The sequence below is a fragment of the Lagopus leucura genome, unplaced genomic scaffold, assembly GCF_019238085.1.
Source record: "Lagopus leucura isolate 7727_CA_CO unplaced genomic scaffold, USGS_WTPT01 Super-Scaffold_100001, whole genome shotgun sequence".
Lineage (NCBI taxonomy): Eukaryota > Metazoa > Chordata > Aves > Galliformes > Phasianidae > Lagopus > Lagopus leucura.
In genome coordinates, this window is record NW_024962262.1 from 7,782,198 (window position 1) to 7,804,204 (window position 22,007).

At 36.0% G+C, this 22,007-nt stretch overlaps 1 protein-coding gene across 1 annotated transcript in view; it reads left to right on the forward strand.

The window, feature by feature from the left end:
* Nucleotides 1-22,007, forward strand: part of NBEA (neurobeachin) — a 466,212-nt gene that overhangs the window by 279,647 nt on the left and 164,558 nt on the right. Inside the window, exons 39-40 of the mRNA XM_042868525.1 lie at nt 1,723-1,847; nt 19,686-19,829. Coding sequence (XP_042724459.1) covers nt 1,723-1,847; nt 19,686-19,829 — 269 coding nt within the window. The remainder of the gene's footprint in view (nt 1-1,722; nt 1,848-19,685; nt 19,830-22,007) is intronic.

The following is a 22,007-nucleotide window of genomic DNA, read 5'->3' on the forward strand; positions in this document are numbered from 1 at the left end:
CAATGTAGGCTGTTTTACCTAGAGAGAAAACTGGTACTCAGGATAGCAAGATACTGTCACATAGCAGGCATGCCGAGGCACTAACACTGCATCTTCCCACTGTGAGAGCTCAGAGCAACTGCCTCACCTTTATGGAAGATGCTCTGAATTGCTGTCACTGAGTAAGCAGCTCTCACCGAACTCCCAAAGATGTCTTCTCAGTGCTTGTACATAAGCAAAATAATGTCTGGTCCACAAGGCAGCATTAAGAGTAAGACCCTCAATTCAATTCAAGAAGCATATATTGAAAATGTTATTCAGGATGAAAAAGAAAAAAAAAAAAAAAAAAAAGGCTACAAATAATTGACTAAAAAAATGATGTACTGCTTCTGAAAATATGAGTGGCTAGAAGGTTTGCTGCTGCATCCGCTCCCCTTAAGCTGTGCCCTCCAGAACAGAGCCAGCCTCATGACAGCATTTAGTAAAGTTGGATGGGAACACATGAAAGTGTGAAAGAAGTTGACTGCAAAAACTGCAAAGATCTGTTCTACATTATTCTGCATTCTACATATTTATTCACTTAATCTGGAAATTGCTAGAAGTTCATAGCCATAATGAAGACTATAGAAAACAATGACCTAACTCACATCTATGAAAATCCAGCTGAAATGAAGAGCTGAATAAATTGAATAGCACTGGTTTAAAACAGTGGCTCTCTAATTATGGTCTTGCAAGTTTGTAATCTTCAGAGTTTAAAGTGTACAGTATGTTCAACTACCATTTTGAATGTAAAGGTGAAGCCAGAAACACTTTGGATATTTGATAGTGATCCAACAAGTTCTTTTCATTTTGGCTTAAAATGCAACTTTGTCTGAATATCCCACAGCATAATTAGAAAATTGAGAAATTGGGAGATCTTTGTGTTGATAAGGTCAAGAAGTTGTCTAGAGGTGGAGTTGGTCATTTCTGTAGAGGCAAAGTTAAATACCAAATGATTACACATATATGTCTTGAGTTGAACATAGGTTAACACTAGCTTATATCACTCTACAGAGCTTTAATATTGCTTTTGAGTGTAAAAAGGCAATGTAACGCAAAGATGGCCATGGTTGTTAATGGCTTGTATTAGCTGGAAGCTATAAAATCATCCTAGTACTCTGTTAGTGCTGGAATAATAATTTACCAAGACAATTACCACATGGTGGAATTTTTTGCTGCTCTAATTCAGCGTTATTAATAATGAATAAAATTGCAATTTTCTCAGGTTGCTAGGGGCAGTGGGGAATTATTTCAATGAATATTTCAGCACATTAGTTTAATCATAGTTCCACAAAATTCAAGTGGGCAATATTTTATAGTTCTAAGTTCAGTCTGCTAAGGGACCATAGTCATTAAATTGCAAACTATTTGCGCTGAAGTCCATTCTATGATTTACAAGCCTTGTTAAAAACACTGTAAAAGAAAGCAAGCTGTGCCATTAATACTTGTAATTTGATGCTGCATTTGTTAATGGGCTCAGTGTGATTAATGTTTTTAGCAGCAGGCAGAACATTCTGAGACAGGCAGTGCTGAGGTTTATAATACATAAATGCATGTAAAGAAATGTTAGAATATTGTAAGTTTTAGTACTATATGTTTTTACAAGATTATATTCCTGAAACAGAAAAGCAGCAGTGAAATTATAGTATGTAAATACGGTTCAAGCTGTGGTAGGTGCTGATGTGTGTGTTCTTTATTTCATAGCCAACTGCACGACTTCTGGCGCTTGGATTACTGGGAAGACGATCTGCGCCGGCGGAGGCGATTTGTTCGCAATGCTTTTGGATCTACTCATTCTGATGCTCTTCTGAAAGCTGCTGTGGAATATGGTTAGTACTAAGTCCTGCTTAAAAATATATCTTAACGATGTTTTCTTCGTGTCCATGAATCCCTGAGAATTATGTCCCTTCTTTTATAAGGATCGCTCTAATTCCTAGAGCAACATTTTCTTAGAAAAGGAATTCTTTCAATTCTCATACTTCAGTGAACCAGAAGATGTGAGCTTGTGAGCTGTTAAATTTTCTAATCCTCAAGGGGTTCACATGGCATTCCCAGACACTAATTTTGAGACGCTGGTAAAAGTAACCAAACTTGTCTCTCCCAAGTGACAGAATGAAACTGTTAGGCCATCAAAATAATGTGTCATAACAGTTCCGTTGGAGACCTCTCATGAATAAGGAATTAACTGCTTTTAAAATGTATCAGATGTTTTTATCTTGGCGTGAATAGTCTTAGCCAAAAATATATTATTTCTGCAGATAATGAAATGCGCAACAACTTGTTTAAAAATATGTATTTTGAGGATGCTTGTGATGGAATAGATTAGTGGCCTCATAGGAGATAGTCTTAGAATTTAAGAATTAGATGATGATAGATTATTGTGGAGAGATAACTGGAGTATGAAAGAGGAATGAGAAACACTCTTAGAAATTGCCTTATAACATCCAAAAGTTTCATGTATTTTACTGTCTTCTGTTCAACAGACTGAACCTGAGTACTCCAAAGAACTAAAGTACATTTACTTCTCAGCCTTAATCTCTGCAGCCCTCTATCAAAGATGGGGGATATTTTGAAGAATACTAAGATGCTTTTCTGTTATTTTTCTTTAATTTGTAGTAGTGGGGAAAAAAAAAAAAAAAAAAAAAAGAAAAAAGAAAAAAGAAAACCACCTAGGATTCTTTAGCATTTTGCAGTGAAATTTTACGTCATATATGAAAAACTGAGAAAAGGGGAGTAATTTGCCCAAAGCAAGTTAAATCTTTCAGTTGACATGCAGCCAAGGGCTAATGGTGCCAGAGGTTCTGAATATGATAGATATAAAGCTAACCCTACATATTTCACCAGCTTTGCAGGTTGCTGAAGCAAATACCGGCGATTCAAAGAAGGTTAAACATATGAATATCTGCATGTGCAGTTTTACTAGCTAGTGTAATTTAATACTTATTTTAATGTAAAATAAGGTTGTCATGTGCAGAACTTCAACTGTTCACCAGTTGGGTTAGGGAAGTCATTTCCCCTAGGAGTACACTTGCCTCATACACATTTGACAAAAGGTTATTTTATCCACAGCCTTCCAAAATGTCAAAATAGAGATCTTATCAGAAGCAGATGCAGAAGTGTGCTAATTTCTGTGCTGCTTTTGGAAGAAAAATAATCATCAAAACTATGTATGAGCTTTCTGCACTATTCAGGCATTAAAACTCTTTAAAAATACTGTAATTTTAGTAATTTTAATTTTAGGTATCAGACTAGCATAAAAACAGGAAGAAATCTGACTCAGAAGCTATCATGAAGTTTTAAGTCTTCATACTGTCCACATTCCATTTACATAAGCAGCCTTTTTTCTTGCCTTTATATTAGGAATATTTTATCATGAGGATCAGATCGCACTCAGAATATGCTGGAAGTGTTAGGGCTTTTTTTGCTTTGTTTTGTTTTATGAAAGCTATAATACAAGTTGCACTTTAATTGCTTCCACATACTGCAAAGATTGAGTCTGTTAAAGTAGTTTTTGAGTTATAGTATTTCAGTGGAGTTGACAGATGCCCAGTATAGTAGAGCTAGCCTGCGAGATAAACCCGTAACCAAAAGAAGCAGACAAGCTGAAGGCGTTATTGTTTCTTACCATATTATTTCTATGTAGTTTCTCACTACTTACCTGTAAGTGCATTCAAAATACAGGAAAATTAAAAGCTCAGGTATTTTTGAAGGTAGTATGCATCAAATGTACTGATTGCATAGAAGTTTCAAGAGACAAAAGTTTCAGGAAGATTAAAATAAAAAATTCCAAGCTTAAATTTTTCATGTATTTATCAAAATTAACTTGGAATTTTAAAGCAGCAGCAGGCTTTGAAGTTGTAATTCATGGATTCTATCTACATGTACTTACTTTTCAGAGGCTAAGCCTTTGGATTTTAACACTAAAACTTTCAGCTGACCTTTCGCTGTAAGAAAACATCCTTAACACTGATGTTATTTTTATGCCTCTTGGTGTTACTAATGAGTTGAATAATTTATGAGGTTGTCATGTGAAAAGGATTTGGTGCAGTTTGATGTACTTTTAGCCTCTGGTGTTGGAATGTGATTAATAAAGAGCTGGAGGCAGATTTTTTTTATTTTTTTTTTTTTTCTGCAGGGTTTAACCTTCATTGTAATTTTTTATTAGCTTTGTTTTGATAATTCTGTTTGGAACAATTTGATAATGAAGTGCCCCCAGCTTCCACAGCTAAGCTTGATATCAGAATATAGAAAGAATTTAAGGCATTTTTATAAATTGTTCTGCATCCTTTTCCAGCAATCGATTTTTTTTTTTCTTGACCTCAAATACTTTGTTTGTGAGAAATAAACTGTTAATCAAAGCAACATTTGTTAGGCTTTTGTTATATTAATAGCAGTTTTTCATCTTGACTGATACCCCTAGCACAAGAAAATCTATTTTGAGCATCAGTAAAATGGTGGAAACATCTTATAAGTTTTTGTTATCTACATTGACTGTCAGTTATCATTTAGGAATTTGTGCATTAATATTGCAGTAGAGGAATGTATAGTCAAAGCTAAGTAAGCAAGCTCCTCCATATCTACGATCAAAGGCATCAGCTTAAATAGGTCTGATCAGGCATTGCAGAAGAGGGCAGGCAGTTTCAGCTGAGCAAAAATCACAGAGCAAAGATGACAAAATTAATCAATCATTTCTTTGGCAGTAAATAATAAGATATGCTGAGGATTGCAGATAAGAGAATTTCCAGATTCCTTGGAGACGTGCCTGCTTAACACCTGATATATCTAAGTTTGTACAGCCATCAAGATGACCTTGATAAACAAAAAAAGTGCTCTACAGCTACTCTAGTACTAAATCAGTGTTGATGCTGGATTTGTGGATAATGTGATTATATAACACTCACAGTCATCAAAGAATAGAAAATTCTTGGAAATGAAAACCATGTCTGTGATTTATATGTTTGTTTTAGAAAAGAAACAACAAATGCTAAATTATGTCTTGAAGGGCTTTAAAATGAAGTGTTAAATTTAGCTTCTTACTGTAGGAAGCATTATTTGTTATCTGCTGCATGGCAGTCATATTTTCAAAAAAATTCTGCTACAAGGCATATGGTAAGGCTTCTATACATTTAACTACAGGATGTTTCTTAGCAATTCTATGCTTGTTCAGATGTCTGTTTTTCATGAAATATACTTATGGGTATGTGTATGTATGTTCATAGGAGTATATAGGGGTGTGTGTGTGTATGTGTTCAAAGTACTTGGCAAGTAAAAGCATTTCAAAACTGAAGATTTTTTAACACATTCCTGTGGCTATATTCTTAGCTATCCTATGAGACTGTGGGCTTATCAGAGTCATAGCAACATTTCCAGGAGATTCACTGGATAATTTTTTTCCGTTAGGATTAGTCTCTTCCATTTCTAGCTATTATTTGATTTTAGCACTGGATTTTACGTCTATTTCATATCTAGTTGTAAAACTCAAGCACAATTATTTCAGCACTGTATCTGCTGTTCTCTTTTGTTTTAGTTAAATTCTTACTTGAATAGATCCAAAGATTCATTTCTACCTCTTGTGAAGCTGAAGAGGTATTACTTCCTGTATTATCAAAGTGCAAGGTATAAACTGAGCTTTGGAACTACTGAAAGATTTTTAGTTATGATTTTATAATATCAGTGGATTTTAAACAGTTCTTATTTTAAGTTTACATGGAGTTTCAATGTAATTTAACAAAAAAATTAATTGAAATTGGGAATTAAAAAGAGGGGGGAAGAAAAGTTTGTGCAAGAGATTATAGATTCTATTTCTCTTCCCCAAATTTTGCTACCAATAAATGCATAAAATATACAGACATGACCCAATTCACAGTGATTCTGTACATGTGATGAAAGAACTGTCTCTTCCAGTTAATCACCTTAACAGTTTACAGTCACTGGATATTAGTATAGATGAGACACTGCTGTACAGCTGTGGACAGTGAAATAGAGTAATATTCTACAGAGGTCAATTTAAGAGCAAAGTAGTGTATTTATTATCTTTGGTCCTTCAGCCTTTGGAGACTATGTTCCATAGACCATTTGTGTTAGAAGGGATCCAAGAAAAGCCACATTTTCTTGTTTGCAATGGATGCATGAACATGAGGAACTGTGTGTCCATGCTCTAAACATAGATATGTAAGCCGGTCAAACTGGTCAACTATTTCTAGCCTCAGGAATATTTGGCCTGTTGAGCTGATTATCATGACAGATAAAAAAACACATTTATAATGTAGTATGTGATATGTGCAGGTTTTGAAACAAGGCTACAGATACAGGTTGTATATGCATTACAGTGATTGATTTTGAATTTGCATATTTTAAGTTACTCATTCCATAATATAATAGGACATTTAATTAGCAACCTTATTTCAAGAGCAGTTCTAACTGCTGTATCTTACTCCTTCTGGCAGTTGTTATCACTACTCTATGTTTCAATAAATGCTATGTATGCTTATCATCAGAAATATGGTTTGATTATACAAACAGAGTTAAAAAGCATCAACTTATGAAATCTGAAATGTTCAAATCTAAAGTCTACATTCATGAAATCAGCTGGAGTTCAACAGATTTTCAAAGAATTGCAGTCAGGATTCCTTCAGGCTGCTGAAGGACTTATATTCCTAGAGCAGTTAGATTCAAGCAGGTGCTAACTTAAAAGATGTTTGGATTCCCTGCTGTGGAACTGGAAGCCTGAAATCCATTGGAACTTCTAAACAGACCAGGGCTGTCTTCAGAACAGAGAATCTGGCTGCCCCTTGGGCCCTAAATCAATATTAATTTTGGGAGGATCCTCAATATCAAAGAAAAATGTATTAAGGTGTTACAAGGGCTGTAACTCTGAAGTGAACTCTCAGTGCTGAGAAGTCCAGAGCAGCTGATTTCCACAGCTCCTGATGCCTATCTCCTCAACTGCTGGGCTCCCCATGTTCTGTGATTAGTGGTAGGACAAGGTAGAGGGAGAACACTACACAGAAACCGTTGAGAAGTTGGTTTCATTTAGCATATACCAGATGTTGTTCCAGAAAACTAAGTCCATTTATAAACAAACTTGTTACGATGTTTTCTGGTGATTAGACTATTTAAGAAATCAAAATGTTCTGTGAACTGAATGTGTTTAATTTCTTCATCTCTGTTCAGAATCTTTACTGTGGAATCAAATGCCTAACCCCAGGAAGACTGAAAGCCCACCTAAAAGCTAATCTTCCCTCATTACTGGAACTTCTATGTCTTGGGTTCTGCACATTGTCATATCAGTTTGACGACAGTAATGACATTTCTAGCAACCTGGAGGTTCCAGTCCCTTCAGCATATTTATGACATATCTGTTGAACTCTCTCCAGTAAGTCCGTGTCTCTCTTGCACTACAGGCCCCAGAACTGAACGCAGCACTCCATATTTGGCCATATGCCTTCTTAGCAGCATGAACGCATTGCTGACTCATGTTCAGCTTGGTGTCTACCAGGACAACGAGGTCCTTTTCTGCAGGGCTACATTCTATCTGGGTGCCCCCAGCATGTCCTCATGCCTGGGATTGTTCCTCCTCTGGTGCACTTTTTCTTGCTGAACTGCATGAGGCTCCTGTCATCCCATTTCTCAAGCCTGTTGAGGTTCCTATGGATGGATGGCAGCATAACCTTCTGGTGTATTGTATTCAGATTGAGTTTGTTGTCAGTACTTGAGTTGCTAAAATGTTTCTGATAGGTTTTGGTTTTGTTTTGTTTTGCTTTGTTTTTATTTATTTAGTGCAATATCCCACGCTGCCCAGAAAATTAGTCACACACAAAGCATTATAAAATACTTTGCTCTTGAGAAATGCGGGTGATGACCCTTATCTCAGATAACTTCAGAACTAATATTGAGTAATGTCATATGTATGAGTGTAAAAGAGAAACTAAAGAAAACAGAAGCTCCTGACTAAAAGTAAACTGCCTTCATTCACTCCATACATACCCACTTTATTTTAGCCTGTAAGTGAACACAGTTGACGGGCAGTTTTGTGTAGTTTTAAGAAATACCGTCTATTTTGTAGGCAGAAATCACATGTGTTACTTGATGTAACATGGTAAGCATTTTAAGAATATGCAGTCATTAAATTAATCCATAACAATGCTCCCATGTGTCATCAAGTAAGCCTCCTTTGTTCTTTACTCTAAATGTGGTCACACTGCCACATGACACAATGTGTAAGCCATTCTGCTTCACATGGAGCACCATTTTCTTTCTGTTTTCTCTGTTCAGCTCTCTTTGTCTCCATTAGTTTCATTACCAGCCAAGCACTACTTGTTAGACAAGATGCCCAGGGTTAGATGTATGATATAATATTAAGAAAATTATGTTGAATGTTGAAATCAGTAATGTTCTTGGTTATCTCTTTCGCCTAAGGTAATATTCTGATTGCACAACTTTATTTCAGTACACGAACTAAATTCCACATCTGATTGTGAAATCTCCAATGCACTCTGAATGAGTTTATGTCCTAACTGTGTAGCTGAAGGAATGACAAAAATATCTGTGGGTTTTTTTTTTTTTTTAGGTATAGCATTTTAAGATTTGCTTCTACAGCCTTGTAATTGTAGCCCAACAGTGCCATCCACTGCTTCACCAAATAAACTTCCAAATATTTTATCCTCAGAGGGCTTTAGGGAAAATATGACCCAGAAATTGTGTTTTGTTAAAATTTTACATGGTAATTGTCAGATATGAATAAAAATAAAATATTATTTAGAAGACTCTGTCCAAGAGTAAGAGCTTTCATTAGAGATTACTATAAGAAGTTATTACAATTAGATTACTAATTGTGATAATAACTAAATCTAAAATATTGGGTTTAACTTGCTCTTTCTAGTACTTCGTAGTACCCTCAAAAGACATAAATTTATTCTCATTAAATATGTATAATATTATGACGATTTTCACTTCAAGGTGAATTGGTAGTGGAATTTGCTTAGGTAGAGTACTGGACACTACTTTTTTTGTCAGTAGCTGACTATTGTCTGAGGAGGTAATAGGAAATGAGTTTCAACTGCATCAACCTCACAATGATATTTATCTGGTTTCTGTTATCTGCCATATCTAGCACAGGAATTTTCATAACAGCTCCATATCCATACATGAGCAGTGAGTTCTTCAATAGACCTTATTTCATGTGTCCTCATTTTATAGAGTCACCTTCGAAATACACTAAAAAAGTACCAGTGCAAACTGGAAGATTTTGAGAGTTTCAGCATAGTGCAAGGTGCAGACATGAATGCAGAAGCACCAGAAAGCACTGTATTAAAAGCCAAATAGATTGTGATTAAAGTTCTCAGATATAGCACTAAGTAGCATGTCAAGGAAAACACCATGTTAAGAATTCTATCAGCTAGTGTATTATATGTTTCCAGTTATGTATTTGATTTTGTTTTTCATATCATATATGCAACATCGTGACGTAATTTTTTCTTCTCCTTCTTGTATGCTTAAAGAGTATACCTCCCTCTGCATTTGTTATATACCTGAACGTCATCTACAATACACAAACACTCTGAGCTGAGAAGACTATGCATAACGCTCCACACATGTTTCCCTGGTGTCTCTTTTAATTCAAATCACTCAATCTTATGTCTTCAAAAAAAGCTGATAGTGCTGTCAAATAGCATCTCATTTCCACATTTAATAGAAAGCAGTTATTGAAAATTTGACATAACAACAGCAGTTTTGCAAATATCCCCACAGTTGCATGGAAGGTCTGCACTTTTTGTCAGTGTTTGCAAAGCAGAATGGAAGATGTCACAAATGCCACACTGCAGGTTAAGAGAAAATGAAATAAAACACCTATTTCCTTTTTCCTTTACTACTGGTTGCTGCTAAGATTTCTGCAAGTTAGCTTTCCTTGGTATACACACAGGCTTTCTACCCAGGACAGCAATTGCCATTCCCCTATCTCAGAGACAAAACAATGAAAATCTGGCAGATGATCTCCATGAGCTGTTTTGGTAACACATCGTCAGATTCTGCTTTATCTCAGTGATGTCTTATGTGCTGTTACTGTGTCGCTTTTATCTGTTAAAGTGTACCCAAGAGCTTTTCTAGCTGCAGCTATTTTTGTTTTGAAAAAATAGATAAATCCTGTGTAAAATTCTGACCTTGATCAAGCAAATAGAAAAGTTTTGATTTTAATTTTTCATTTTAGGTTCAGGAACTAGGAGCTCATGTTGTTACAACAGCCTGGTTTGCTGTTTGTTTTTTGTTTTTTTCTTCTTGTTTTTTCTTTTAGGATATAGTCCCTTAGCAGAGCTAAGAGTTAAACACAAGTATTCCAATGTTAGGGCCACGCTGCTGTCTCACAAATGTGAATATCCTGTGGGTGCTGCCCTTTGTCTGATGTTGCTATAGGCATTGATCTACACAGAAATAGAAACATTTCCTCCCACCAGTTACTGTTGTTGCTGAAGTGAAAATGATGTATCCCAGTTCTAAAGATGTGGGAATCCATGTGAGGACGATATGAAATTTGCACAGAAAAAAAAAACAAAACCAGATATCAATGCAGCATACTCCACCTATTGGGACTGCACAGTAAAGGAGAGAGTAATGAAGAATGAATCTACATATTCTAACAAGATTAATCTGTGGACAAATTTATCGCAAATATAAAATGGGGACTGTCCTTTTAAGAAGGAATTCAAGAAGACACTATGCATGAATTGGAAATTTTGCATATGTAAAGACTGCATAAGATCTTTTTCTGTATGTCTCAAAAGAGCAGGATTTCATTTGAAATTATTACCATTCTAGAGAGCAAAGATCATTTTAGACATTTTGGCAAATGGTTATCTTGAAGCTTTTGAGTCTTCCTTCTGTGCATAAGTAGTCTTAATAGAATTTAAATAACCGCTTTACTGTGGGAATTCGGATACTTACTAATTTACCATTCTAAACTTACTTGCTACTTCTTCATTTCTTAGCTGTCTTATTATGTCTCTGTTCTATGCTTGTTTCAAAAGAGCTGATCTTGTCTGGATCTGATAGCAAAACCATAGACAGTGAGGGACAAAAATGCCTTCTAGAAAAGACAAAGTTGACCGTGCTTTGGCCGCAGAGAGGAATAATTAAGAAATTAGAAGGCAGAGCATAAATCTACAGATAAATCTTTTATATGAAAAATCACAGAATCACAGAATCACAGAATTGTAGGGGTTGGAAGGGACCTCCAGAGATCATTGAGTCCAACCCCCCTGCCAAAGCAGGTTCCCTACAGTAGGTCACACAGGTAGGCATCCAGGCAGGTCTTGAACATCTCCAGAGAAGGAGACTCCACCACCTCCCTGGGCAGCCTGTTCCAGTGAAGAATCCTTGGGATTGGACCAGACTCAGTGGTTTGGACACTCTAATTTTTAAATAGTAGATGAGGTTTAGAAATGTTGGTGTAGAATGCCCCAGTATAGGAGCTAAGATCAGGTTTCTTACATGCCAGTGCATTGCCACCGAGCTACCAGTGTGTACCAAGCATCTGTGTTTCTAAAAGGCACTAAAAGGTTAGCTTTCTCTATTAGAATTTTGTTGAGCAGGGAGTGAAATTAAGGCTAGCATATGTGGGCACAATCCCACAGTACAGTGTGTGCCTTTGTTGAAGGCTGACAACTTTGATTGTGTCTTTGGGTAGAACATGGTTTTTCTTGTAGGATGTGAGCATGTTTTAAGTATTTCAAACTTAAAACTAATGTAAAACTTTCAAGACAAAATACAGGCCTGAATGTTAAGAGATTAGTTACTTTTCATTTGTAAATTCTCTTTAGGAAAAAAAAAAAAAAAAGTTTTTAACAGATTCTATTTTGAAAGAATGGAATGAATCATTTAACAGAATTATTTCATTGTTTCATTATCATGTCATACATATTTAAATTCAATCCTCTTTCCTTCTTACCTTATTAATTATATTTTTCTATTGAAACAGTTTGATTACCCTCTTCAGTGCCCTGTTTTAAGAAACCTTTGCTTACATGTGAATATTTTGAATTAATGATAAATGAAATTCCTTTTTGCTGTCAAAACCAAATTGTGAAAAAGCATTGCACGGCTTTGAAAATCAGTACACTCTATTAGCAGACCTGTCAATATAAAAAGTGCATTCCATTTCCACCTCTTGCTCTAATAACCTTTTCTGTGTTACTCAGAGGCAGTTCACATAATCAGAGTATATTGTCAGCTTACTGGAGTTGGGGAAGCATGAAATGAAAATCGCGTTAATATTGATCCAATTCTCTTACTTGCAAGTGTCCTTGATGTCCTTTCCACTGAGCAATAACTGTTGGTGTGATGTAGTTATTTTCCTGTCGGCTCACACTGTACTTTTGAAAAATGGTTGGAAATAGGAATATTTTATTGCTCTTAATTATTTTTCTTGTTTATCATTTGTGCCTGTTTAAGTGATCCACTGCACATCAGGAAATTTGGATTCTTTCTACAATTTATCAAACTGCAGTATCCACCAAGAGGCTACATTTCAAACTGACAGGGATTTGTAAAGGTCATCAGTCATGAAATATGAATCCATTCTTGTGTGTACGAGTTACAGTGGCAAACTACATCTTAATCCAAATATAAACACCTGACTGGTTTAAGTTCCAGTGAGAAGCACTTCTAGCTGCAGTCAGACTGAGGAGTGCCCTTCAGGAGTGTGAAAATGCCTTGTAACATCTGCTCTGTCCCCCGCTGGCTCCCTGTAGTCAGTACCAAACCAGGGCAGGTTCTTTCTCACATGCTCAGAACACCTGAAATCTCAAATAAATATAATATTTACAGCTTCTAAAAATTAATTTCATAGCCCCTTCTGTCTGTAAAATAAAAAAAAAAAAATAGTGACTGCCAAGCATGAGAGCTTCATCTTTATTTTTATATAGGACCTTTTATATTGCTACACAGCACTTTGACTTTAACCACAACTATTTATTGTTAAAAAAGCCCTCAACCTCTTTTGAGAAGCACATTGACTTTCGCTTTGCCCTTATTCTCAGTTGGTGCCAGTCTCACTTTTATGATGCAAACGTTTGAGAATTTATAAGAGGGAAATGTATACAACAATATTTATTTACAAATGACTCACCAAAAGAAGTTTGTGAGACCTGATGTTAGGTATAAAAATTAAATAAGAGGGATAAATGTTTGGAATGTCTCTGACTAATTTTTCTGATGTTCATCTATTAGGGAATATGAAAACGTGGTTTGCTTTTGCTTTCAGTAGGAAGCAATTTCCAAAGTAAATATATGCAATTTTTAATTTCCACACAATTTTCATAGTTTTTCTCCCTCATTTCTTCAAAGATCTTTGATAATGAAAATATGATTTAAGATTCCTCTGGCTTTTATTAAATCTATTAAAACCAGCCCTCCTTTAATGAGAGTCACTTCTCCGATTCTCCAGGGAAACTAAATTATACGCCAGTCAAAGGCACCAGTTTGGGGAACACATTGCAATTTAAATCACAGCCCCAGAAGACACAGGTGGGGACAGTTTGTCATGATGGTTGCGGTGCTTTGCTCCTACAGGGCTCCTGAGCAGGCGCAGGTACCTGCCCCACTCTTCTCACCAAGTGAACCAGCCCCTTGAGGACTGGCTCTGAAGCCAGTAGAAAAGCATTGGGCCAGTGGGGGGGGGGTTGGGTTAGTGTGTCGTTATTTAATCTTGCTAGGTATTGTAGAGGTCAATTTGCAGACTGACAAGCAGCCGCTCTCCATAACTGCAACTGCTCTGGGGGTCCCGCTGCCTAATCGAGTTTGTAAAGATTAGCAATGAAAGCAGGATTTTAAACTGTTGTGATATATAAACAGGAAGATGATCTCCTGAAATGTTATTTATATGTTATAAATGGTATTTCCAAGCAATAGTCTTATTGAATGAATTAAAAAAAAGAAAAAGAGGTGCTTTAATTCTGTATACACATCAGCTTACTGTTCCTGTAAAAGTTACCATTTGTACAGCAAGCAACAACAACAAAAAATTGTCTTCCGAGAAAAACACTGTTGGTAAATTACATTTTACCTATGATACAGTTTCATGGTTCACATACTCACCTATGAGGCAGTCTGCTGTGAGGAACTAGATCTGTATTCCTTTACTTAATAGCATACTAAAAACTACCTTAGATTAAAATTCAGCCACAAAAGCAGCATTCCACAGAGCAGAGTGTATCAGTGATCTGTAATGAAGAAAAGCAGTTTTACCCATAAAAGTTTCTGAGCAGAGCTAAGCTTCACAAAAACTGTACTTTAGATTCTATAAAAGAGAGTTTTTAATTAAATGCAGCATTTTACCATAAAGAGAACAGACTATACTTATGTCAAAACTCCCCTTTAGAAGCCACATAAAACTGTAAAAGACAATATATGAAAAAGCTTTCTTATAGAAAAGAACACCATCCCATGAAGCAGATTTCCAGATGTTTGGGAACATTAGAATTTCCTGTCAGTATATTTAGGTAACATTAAAATGAGGTTAACTTTCCATTCTGCCATCTCTCTTCAAAGATCAAAGAGCGCTCACTGCATAAATTGCCTTATCGGTAATTCGTTGAAGTAAACTATGGAAATAACTTTATAAGAAGCAGTAGTCTCCTTTTGGTGGTTCCACTATTACCAAGCAAACTTTTCTTAAAATTAACCATGCTATTACCTCACTCTACACTATGTGCAGGAAAAAAAGATCTATTAAAATGTTCTATTTGAATATATTGAATATATTTAATATAATTAAATTCGCAGCACTGAAGGGAGAACCAGAGAGTCCCTTCCTGTGCTCAGCTAAATCATAGTAATTAGGGTAAAGTCTAATGAAGTAAACTTACATGAACAGAAATGTAATCAACAGTATCTTTGTATTGCTTATTTTAAAATTTAATTTAGGAACACTGTTTATAGGGTTGGACACTTCCACTGCCTTTGAAGTTCAAATTTTTAGAACCTGTTGTGACCTACAGAATGTATTGATTTAACTGAGAGGCAAAAAGTCAGATATTATTATTTATTTATTTATTTATTTATTTATTTATTTATTGCCTACTTAAGGTGTTTCTAGGGGTGTTGCTGCAAAATAACTTCAGGTCTTCATGTTCTGGGGAAACAATTAGATTTCTGTTGTGTTTTGGTTTTCGGTCAGCTTGCTAATTTCTTTCACTTTTTAAGGAAGATTAATGGCATGTGAAGAGAGATTAGTAAATCTCTGGCAATGTTGTGCAAGTTTACAGTGCAGCTCATAAAACCTTTTAAGAATATGGAAGTTGGGCTTTTGTAGATCAACGATAGTTGGTTTCTTTATGTTAAAGATGAACTTTAGTTATTGTGAAGCTACTGTAGGTAGCCATTTTTAGCAGCAATCCAGAAGATAACAAGTGTTGTAAAAGTTGTTTCTTTTTTAAAACCATCGTATTTGTCTTTACATTCTCCCAAGTACTTTTCAGGCAGGACCTTCAAGTTGCAAGAAATTAGAGCACTAACTTCAGCTGTGCTTCCGTGACTGCCAAGTGACATATTTCCACTAAGTTCTTAGCAAATTGCTATTTTAAGAAATACTTTGCTGCTTATTTCAAGGTTTCTTTCTAAGCCCTAGCCTAGAAAAACATATTTTAATAAGGAACTTGATTCAACTGATAACATCTTTCTGTTCCAGTTCTGTATGGCCCATTGTTTGCCCAGAGAGGTTGTGGATGCCCCATCCCTGGAGGCATTCAAGGCCAGGCTGGATGTGGCTCTGGACAGCCTGGTCTAGTGACTGGCAACCCTGCACATAGCAGGCAGGTTGAAACGAGATGATCTTGGTGGTCCTTTTCAAGCCAGACCATTTTATGATTCTGTGAATGGTGATTTCTTCAAATTATACCTAGTTCCTTTTGTTTTTTTCTATTTTAATATGTCTTTGAATCATTTTATAATTAGACTTAGGAACTAACATTGAGATAGAATTTCATATTTTGTCTTTAAATTAGAAGTTCCTTGTGTCTGAAGAGCAATTTTAAATGAAGTATCTGGAAATGAATTTCACCTAATAGTAACTTTGCTGTGGCTTTAAAAAAATCATTTGAGTTTTAAATTTTACAAACATGTAGAAATATCAAATATTCATTTATTCATCACTCCTTTTTATATCATTGTTAACAATACTAGACATAGTTTTATGTCATATAATATTTTATTCGGTTTGTTGTCTGGTTTTAAAGAGACAAGTTGTTTTTCTTCTTACTCTTATTTTGAGAGCTCTTCTTATTTTAAAGCCTTTTTGAAGTCATCTTGAAATATAAAAATAGAACATCTGTGACAGATCTGTTTTGAACATATTTCACGTTTCAGGATCCAAGGAGATCTGGTGGTCTGTGGTATTCGCTTGTTAATTTCTTGATGAATGGGTAGAAAGGCCAAGAAGTGCACTCAGTACAGCACGTCTTCTGAAGATAGATGATCTCAAATAAATTCTATTCCCAATCAGTTTTTGATTTGTTAGGTGTTAAACCATTTCTTTGTAAGGACAGTGTTTACAAGCCTTGTAATGAGACAGCCCTGTGAGACCCTACTCTTCTTGCTGTAATTTTGATAAATGGAACTCTAATTCATAAAGGATATAGTGATTGAAGGGCAACTCTGGGTCTTGTGCACTTTCATTTAGATAAATGTTTAGTACAGTACAGCAAAAGTGAGGCGCACTCAGCAAAGTGATAAATTTAAACAACAGCCAAACCAGAGCCTTTTCCATCATGAGAAAGAAGCACCATTTACTATATTTTTTTCAGATAAATGTATGTTTGGTATTATAAACCAGAATGGATCTTAGAAGCATTTGTCTTGTTGCTAAGCTCCAAATTTGCCAAACTAATATAATGCATCCTACTCCACCACACTGCATACATGACTGTATGGCAATACTTCTGTAATCTGGTTACTGGAACCCTCATCACAAGAGATTTAAAATGCACTAAATTTCAAGTGCTTCTGCCGATGCATTCTAGTAATCATTTGGGACTTGGAACTTTTTTCCAGTAATTTTAAAAATATCTCTTTGTGCACAAATAATTTCAAGGATAGTCACTAATCTAATCATTTGCTACAGAAATTACTGATGCTATGATTATTCCAGATTAGAATTCTGTGAGCACTTCATTTGAAAATCACCACTTCTTACAAATTACAGAAACTTTCATAACACTCACTAGAAGGTCTGTTACAGCACATTACTCCTTTGTGTTTTCCAGAATTCCAATTCTTGCTCCTTTTTATAAATTAAGGGAAAAAAAAAAAAAAAATTAATTTGTACATTGGGTGAATAATTACTGATTGTTACACTAAATAGCAATCTTTATAAATGAGGTAAAGATCACAGCCTATTTTGAACACAGCAAAAATATCAGTGTACCAATATAGATACTGACATCAGTATTATCTATGTGAGTATCAGCACAGTGCTAATGGAGAGAGTGACAAGTAGGAAGACTAAAGACATTGACCTTAATTTGGGGCTTATAGAAAAAGTTGTTTTTCTTCCTTGTGTGTCTTAACCATGTTGTTTCAGGAATAGCAGTTTGAATTATAGAAATCAGGAAGCTAATATTAGACTATTTAAAATGGGAGACTGTCTCAGCTTGTGGTGGTGTTCAGTGTCAAGTGGCATATTTACAATGATCTTCAGAGTAAAGATACTAAAGGAGTAAAGACGCTGTATTCCAGTATTTTTATTTGCTGCAACTCACCTGTGTATGAAATAATTAAAAGAATCATGTAAGAGTAGAGAGAAAATTATAACACCTTCCCCACTGTTTTTAATAACAAAACTGCTGGGCAAATCACTTCAGGTCCATGCGTGTATCTTCATTATCTGTCTGCTTACTATGTTCCAGTTAGCTGTCCTGTTTGCATACGAGGGCATGAGTTTTAATGGGCTTTACCTCATTATTTTACATCTGCCATAGTGATATTCTCTGTGTGAAGATCAGGCATTGTGGAAGATTATCAAAATTCATGCTCATTCAGCTTTGCTCAGATTTCACCCCTATTTCTCTAGCTTTGTAGAAAGAAAATTTCCAAATTGTGATATAGACAAGAGACTAGATTTCTTTTTTTTATTTCTTACAGCATAACTGAAGATGCTCAGATTTTATACAGGTCAAGGTGAAGGTGCAGGCTTTTGCATTGTGGAAAAAGAGAAAGCTGTCTACCCTGAAGACTACTATGAGTGTGTAGAACTGAAAATAAAACTGATGACCTCTCCTCAAAAAAAATAAATAAACACTGTGTAGATGTCACAACAGTACATGAAAGCTACTGGCGGTTCTAGAACAAAAACTATGATTCTATCATTGGCCACACTATGATTTATTTCCTAAATTATGTCAGTGAACTCTGAGGTGCACTGGTAGGACCTTCCCAAAACACATGATGATATATCATCCGCCCTAAGGAATGATCAGTCTAGGCAAAAAAAAAAAGTCAGTAGTAGGCAAGAGGAAAAGCTAAAACCTTCTTGTGATTGTCCCCTTCTGCTCCGCCCTCATGAGGCCCCAACAGGAGCACCTGCATCAGCATAAGAAAGATGAAGATTTGTTGGAGTGGGTTCAGAGGAGGGCCACAAAGGCTATCAGAGGGCTGGATTATCTCTTCTGTGAAGAAAGACTGAGGGAGATGGGCTTGGAGAAGAGAAGGCTCCAGGGAGACCTCGTTGAGAACTTCTAGTACTTGAGGGGAGAGTATAAAAAGGAGGGAGACCAGCTTTTACACAGTCAGATATTGATAGAACAAGGGAGAATGACTTTAAACTAAAAGAGGGGAAATTTAGGTTTGATGTTAGGAAAAAATTCTATACTCAGAGCGTGATAAGACACTGCAAGACATTGCCCAGAGAAGCTAAGGGTGCCACATCCCTGGAGATACTCAAAGCCAAGTTGGATGGGGCCTTGGGCAGCCTGAGCTGGTGGGTGGCAGCCCTGCTCACAGCAGGGTATTGGTAATAAAAGGGGTCTATGATCCCTTCCAACCTAAGCCATTCTATGATTCTGTGATTCTATAAATTCACACATGGTTGGACTGGATGATATTGGAGGTCTTTTTCAACCTTGGTGATTCTATGTCCATGTACAAACGTTTTATTGTCCTCCTTAAAACACACAAATACATATCAGACTTCCATCACCAGGCATGTGTGTTCTGAATCTTTATATAGCCTACCTTGTTAGTGTGAATTGAGATAACCAGTCTCCTACCCCACCTTCCTGTCATTCCTGTCTTCCAAGGCCGATATTTTGAATTCCCAAAAGCATCTCCCTTACTAAGAGCAGGTGATTTGAGCTCTGAGATGTCAATCAGAGGACACCAGGAACTGAAGAGAAATTTCTGCTGAATTTCTTGCAGGTTGAAAGCCAAAACATAGAACATAAAGCAATAAAATAATTATTAGCAGCAGGAGAGTCTTTGTGAAACAGTTTCTGTTGTATTCAAAATATATTTTGGATCACAGACTAAGACTGCGTTGTTTTTATTAGACCTTGATGATGTCTTAGAAAATGTTCCTTCCCTTTTTTTTGATACAGACGGTTTATGCTTTATTTTTTACTACTTGACTTAAATTGTTCTGAACATTATTCAGCTATATTCATAACATCTACAACTTTTCTTAGGCACTGAAGAAGATGTAGTAAAATCCAAGAAAACTTTCCGAAGTCAAGCTGTGGTAAATCAGAATGCAGAAACAGAGCTTATGCTGGAAGGAGATGATGATGCTGTTAGTCTACTCCAAGAGAAGGAAATTGACAACCTTGCAGGTAAATGTGATTTTTCATTACAACTGGGATAAATGTCAAAAGACTTTTTGTAACTTGTTAATTCTGAACCTTTGCAGTTAGTCTCTTAATATTGAGAGCTAAGTATACGATTACACTGAGAAGAGGTTATTTATGTTCTAGATGTAATATGTCCTGCTTTTATGAACTGGGGGAACTGATTGCAAAACGTGCCTGTTGCTCAATCTTTCTGCAGAGATGTGAGAAATAACCAGTACTCTTATTACTGCCTATGACTTTTTGTTGAAGATTTTGTTGAAAACCACTATGGAATAGTTCTGGCTGAAATGGAAGTGGGAACTTAATTCCACAATTCAGTGTTCTGTGAGTCACTGTGGCTGTGCCCCTGCTGGCACCCACTGCTGTCACTGTGGTGTACTTCAGCCCAGTAGGGGAAGAAATAATGCCTGTTGTAAATAGGGACTAAAAAAGAATGTGGCTGTAACCAAGGTATGAGCTTCATTAGTTGAAATATGAATGGGGATTGAATCTTCTGTAGAAACATTCATGAAAGATTCTCTCTTGTCCTTTCTCCCCATGTGAAGGTCTGCAGTGAGGTCTCTGTTTTATCCAGGTTCCAGCATGTTCTGTTAAAGCTCTGTCTTGAAGAAATATTGTGTTTCCTGGGGAAGTAGTCTGGAAAGAAAGGCATGCTGGAAGTTGAAAATGCAATCTCCTCTCAGATGAGATAAAAATGTGAGAACTGTGAAATGCAGTATGGATTTTTTTTTAAGTTAATTTACTTAGGAATATCTTTATTAAGTTACTCGATTAAGGGGAAGCTTAGTGATGTCTGAGGATTTTTTTCAGTATAATTGAATTTCTAAAATAGCTATCTTTCTTTGCTCTTGCATTTTCTTCTGATGCCATAGTGGAAATTTGTAGCAGAGATTATAAACGGATGTTTAAAAAACAAACGCTAAGTGGAATTTAGTCTCATACTTTGAAACTAGAGCAGAGGGGAAGTAAATATTTTTACTTGAGAGCAACCTTCAGAATATGATTATCATAGATAGTATGTCAATGTGCTTTCTCAATCTGCAGCTAACTATTGCTGAAACGCTGTTATTTTAAGTTAATAAAACAATAAAGCAAGTAGGGCTGTTATTGGGATAATTTGATCAATATCCCTTTCTCCTTTAGAAGGGAAAACTTGGTATTGTTTTGGCTAAGTTCTCATGTCTAAGAGCACTGATTCCAGCTAAAAATGTGTACCATTTCTATAGCTTAAGAGCTGCAACAAGCAATCAAGTATATATTAGTAGATCGAAGCGCTCACAAAAATTCTTGCCCAGTCTGGAAAATCTCACAGTCAGCTCTGAAGCTCCCAGATATGCCCCAAGACTGCCTGTTCAGTTAAATCAGCAATCCCCATACCTACATCCTTCTGAAACAATTATTATTATTATTATTATTATTATTATTATTATTATTCTATTGTAGTGATTCCATAAGTATTTCTGTGAAGCATGTGCATCTTACTGCGCAGATGACATTCCCTGCTCATTTAGGACATAGAACAGTAGTTCTAGTCCTTTGCTTTTACAGTTTGTATAAATTGGGAGATATCATAGGTATTAGCAAAAGACAAATGATAGAAATTGAAACAAATTAACTTTTCATGTATTGACAGTCCCACCAATGTCAGCAATTACTCTTTTTTTTCCCCATCAACAGTGAGAAGGGAAGCGAGGTGTTTCCAAGGCAGGTGAGGTGGTATGAACTTGGTGCTATAAATGTACCAAAAACCGTGAATTTCCCAAAAAGAACCTACTTTCCACAGTCTTGCTTTTACATCAGATTAACTGCAACCTTACATCTTCAACTGTTGCTCATTTCTGAAGTGGAAATATTGCTGAGAGTTAATGGTCACACCTAGTATCATAAGTCTTGTGCAATTTTTGCCAGTCAATCAATAATTGATTTTGCCAATCAATCTCCATACCCTGTCTGTTTTCCTGTGTGGTTTTGCCTTTAGAGAGCACTGCTTTCCTCAGTTTTCAGTATGTACATTGTGACTCCGAAACTTGAGATCAGTAGTTGAAATCAAGAGAATAATTAGGCAAGGAAAGTGAGTTTTCTGCCTAAGAAGTTTAGAACAACCTCTGTCGGATCTGAAGAGCAAGTCCCAATAAAGCCTGCTCTTGCCTAATTCTGAGG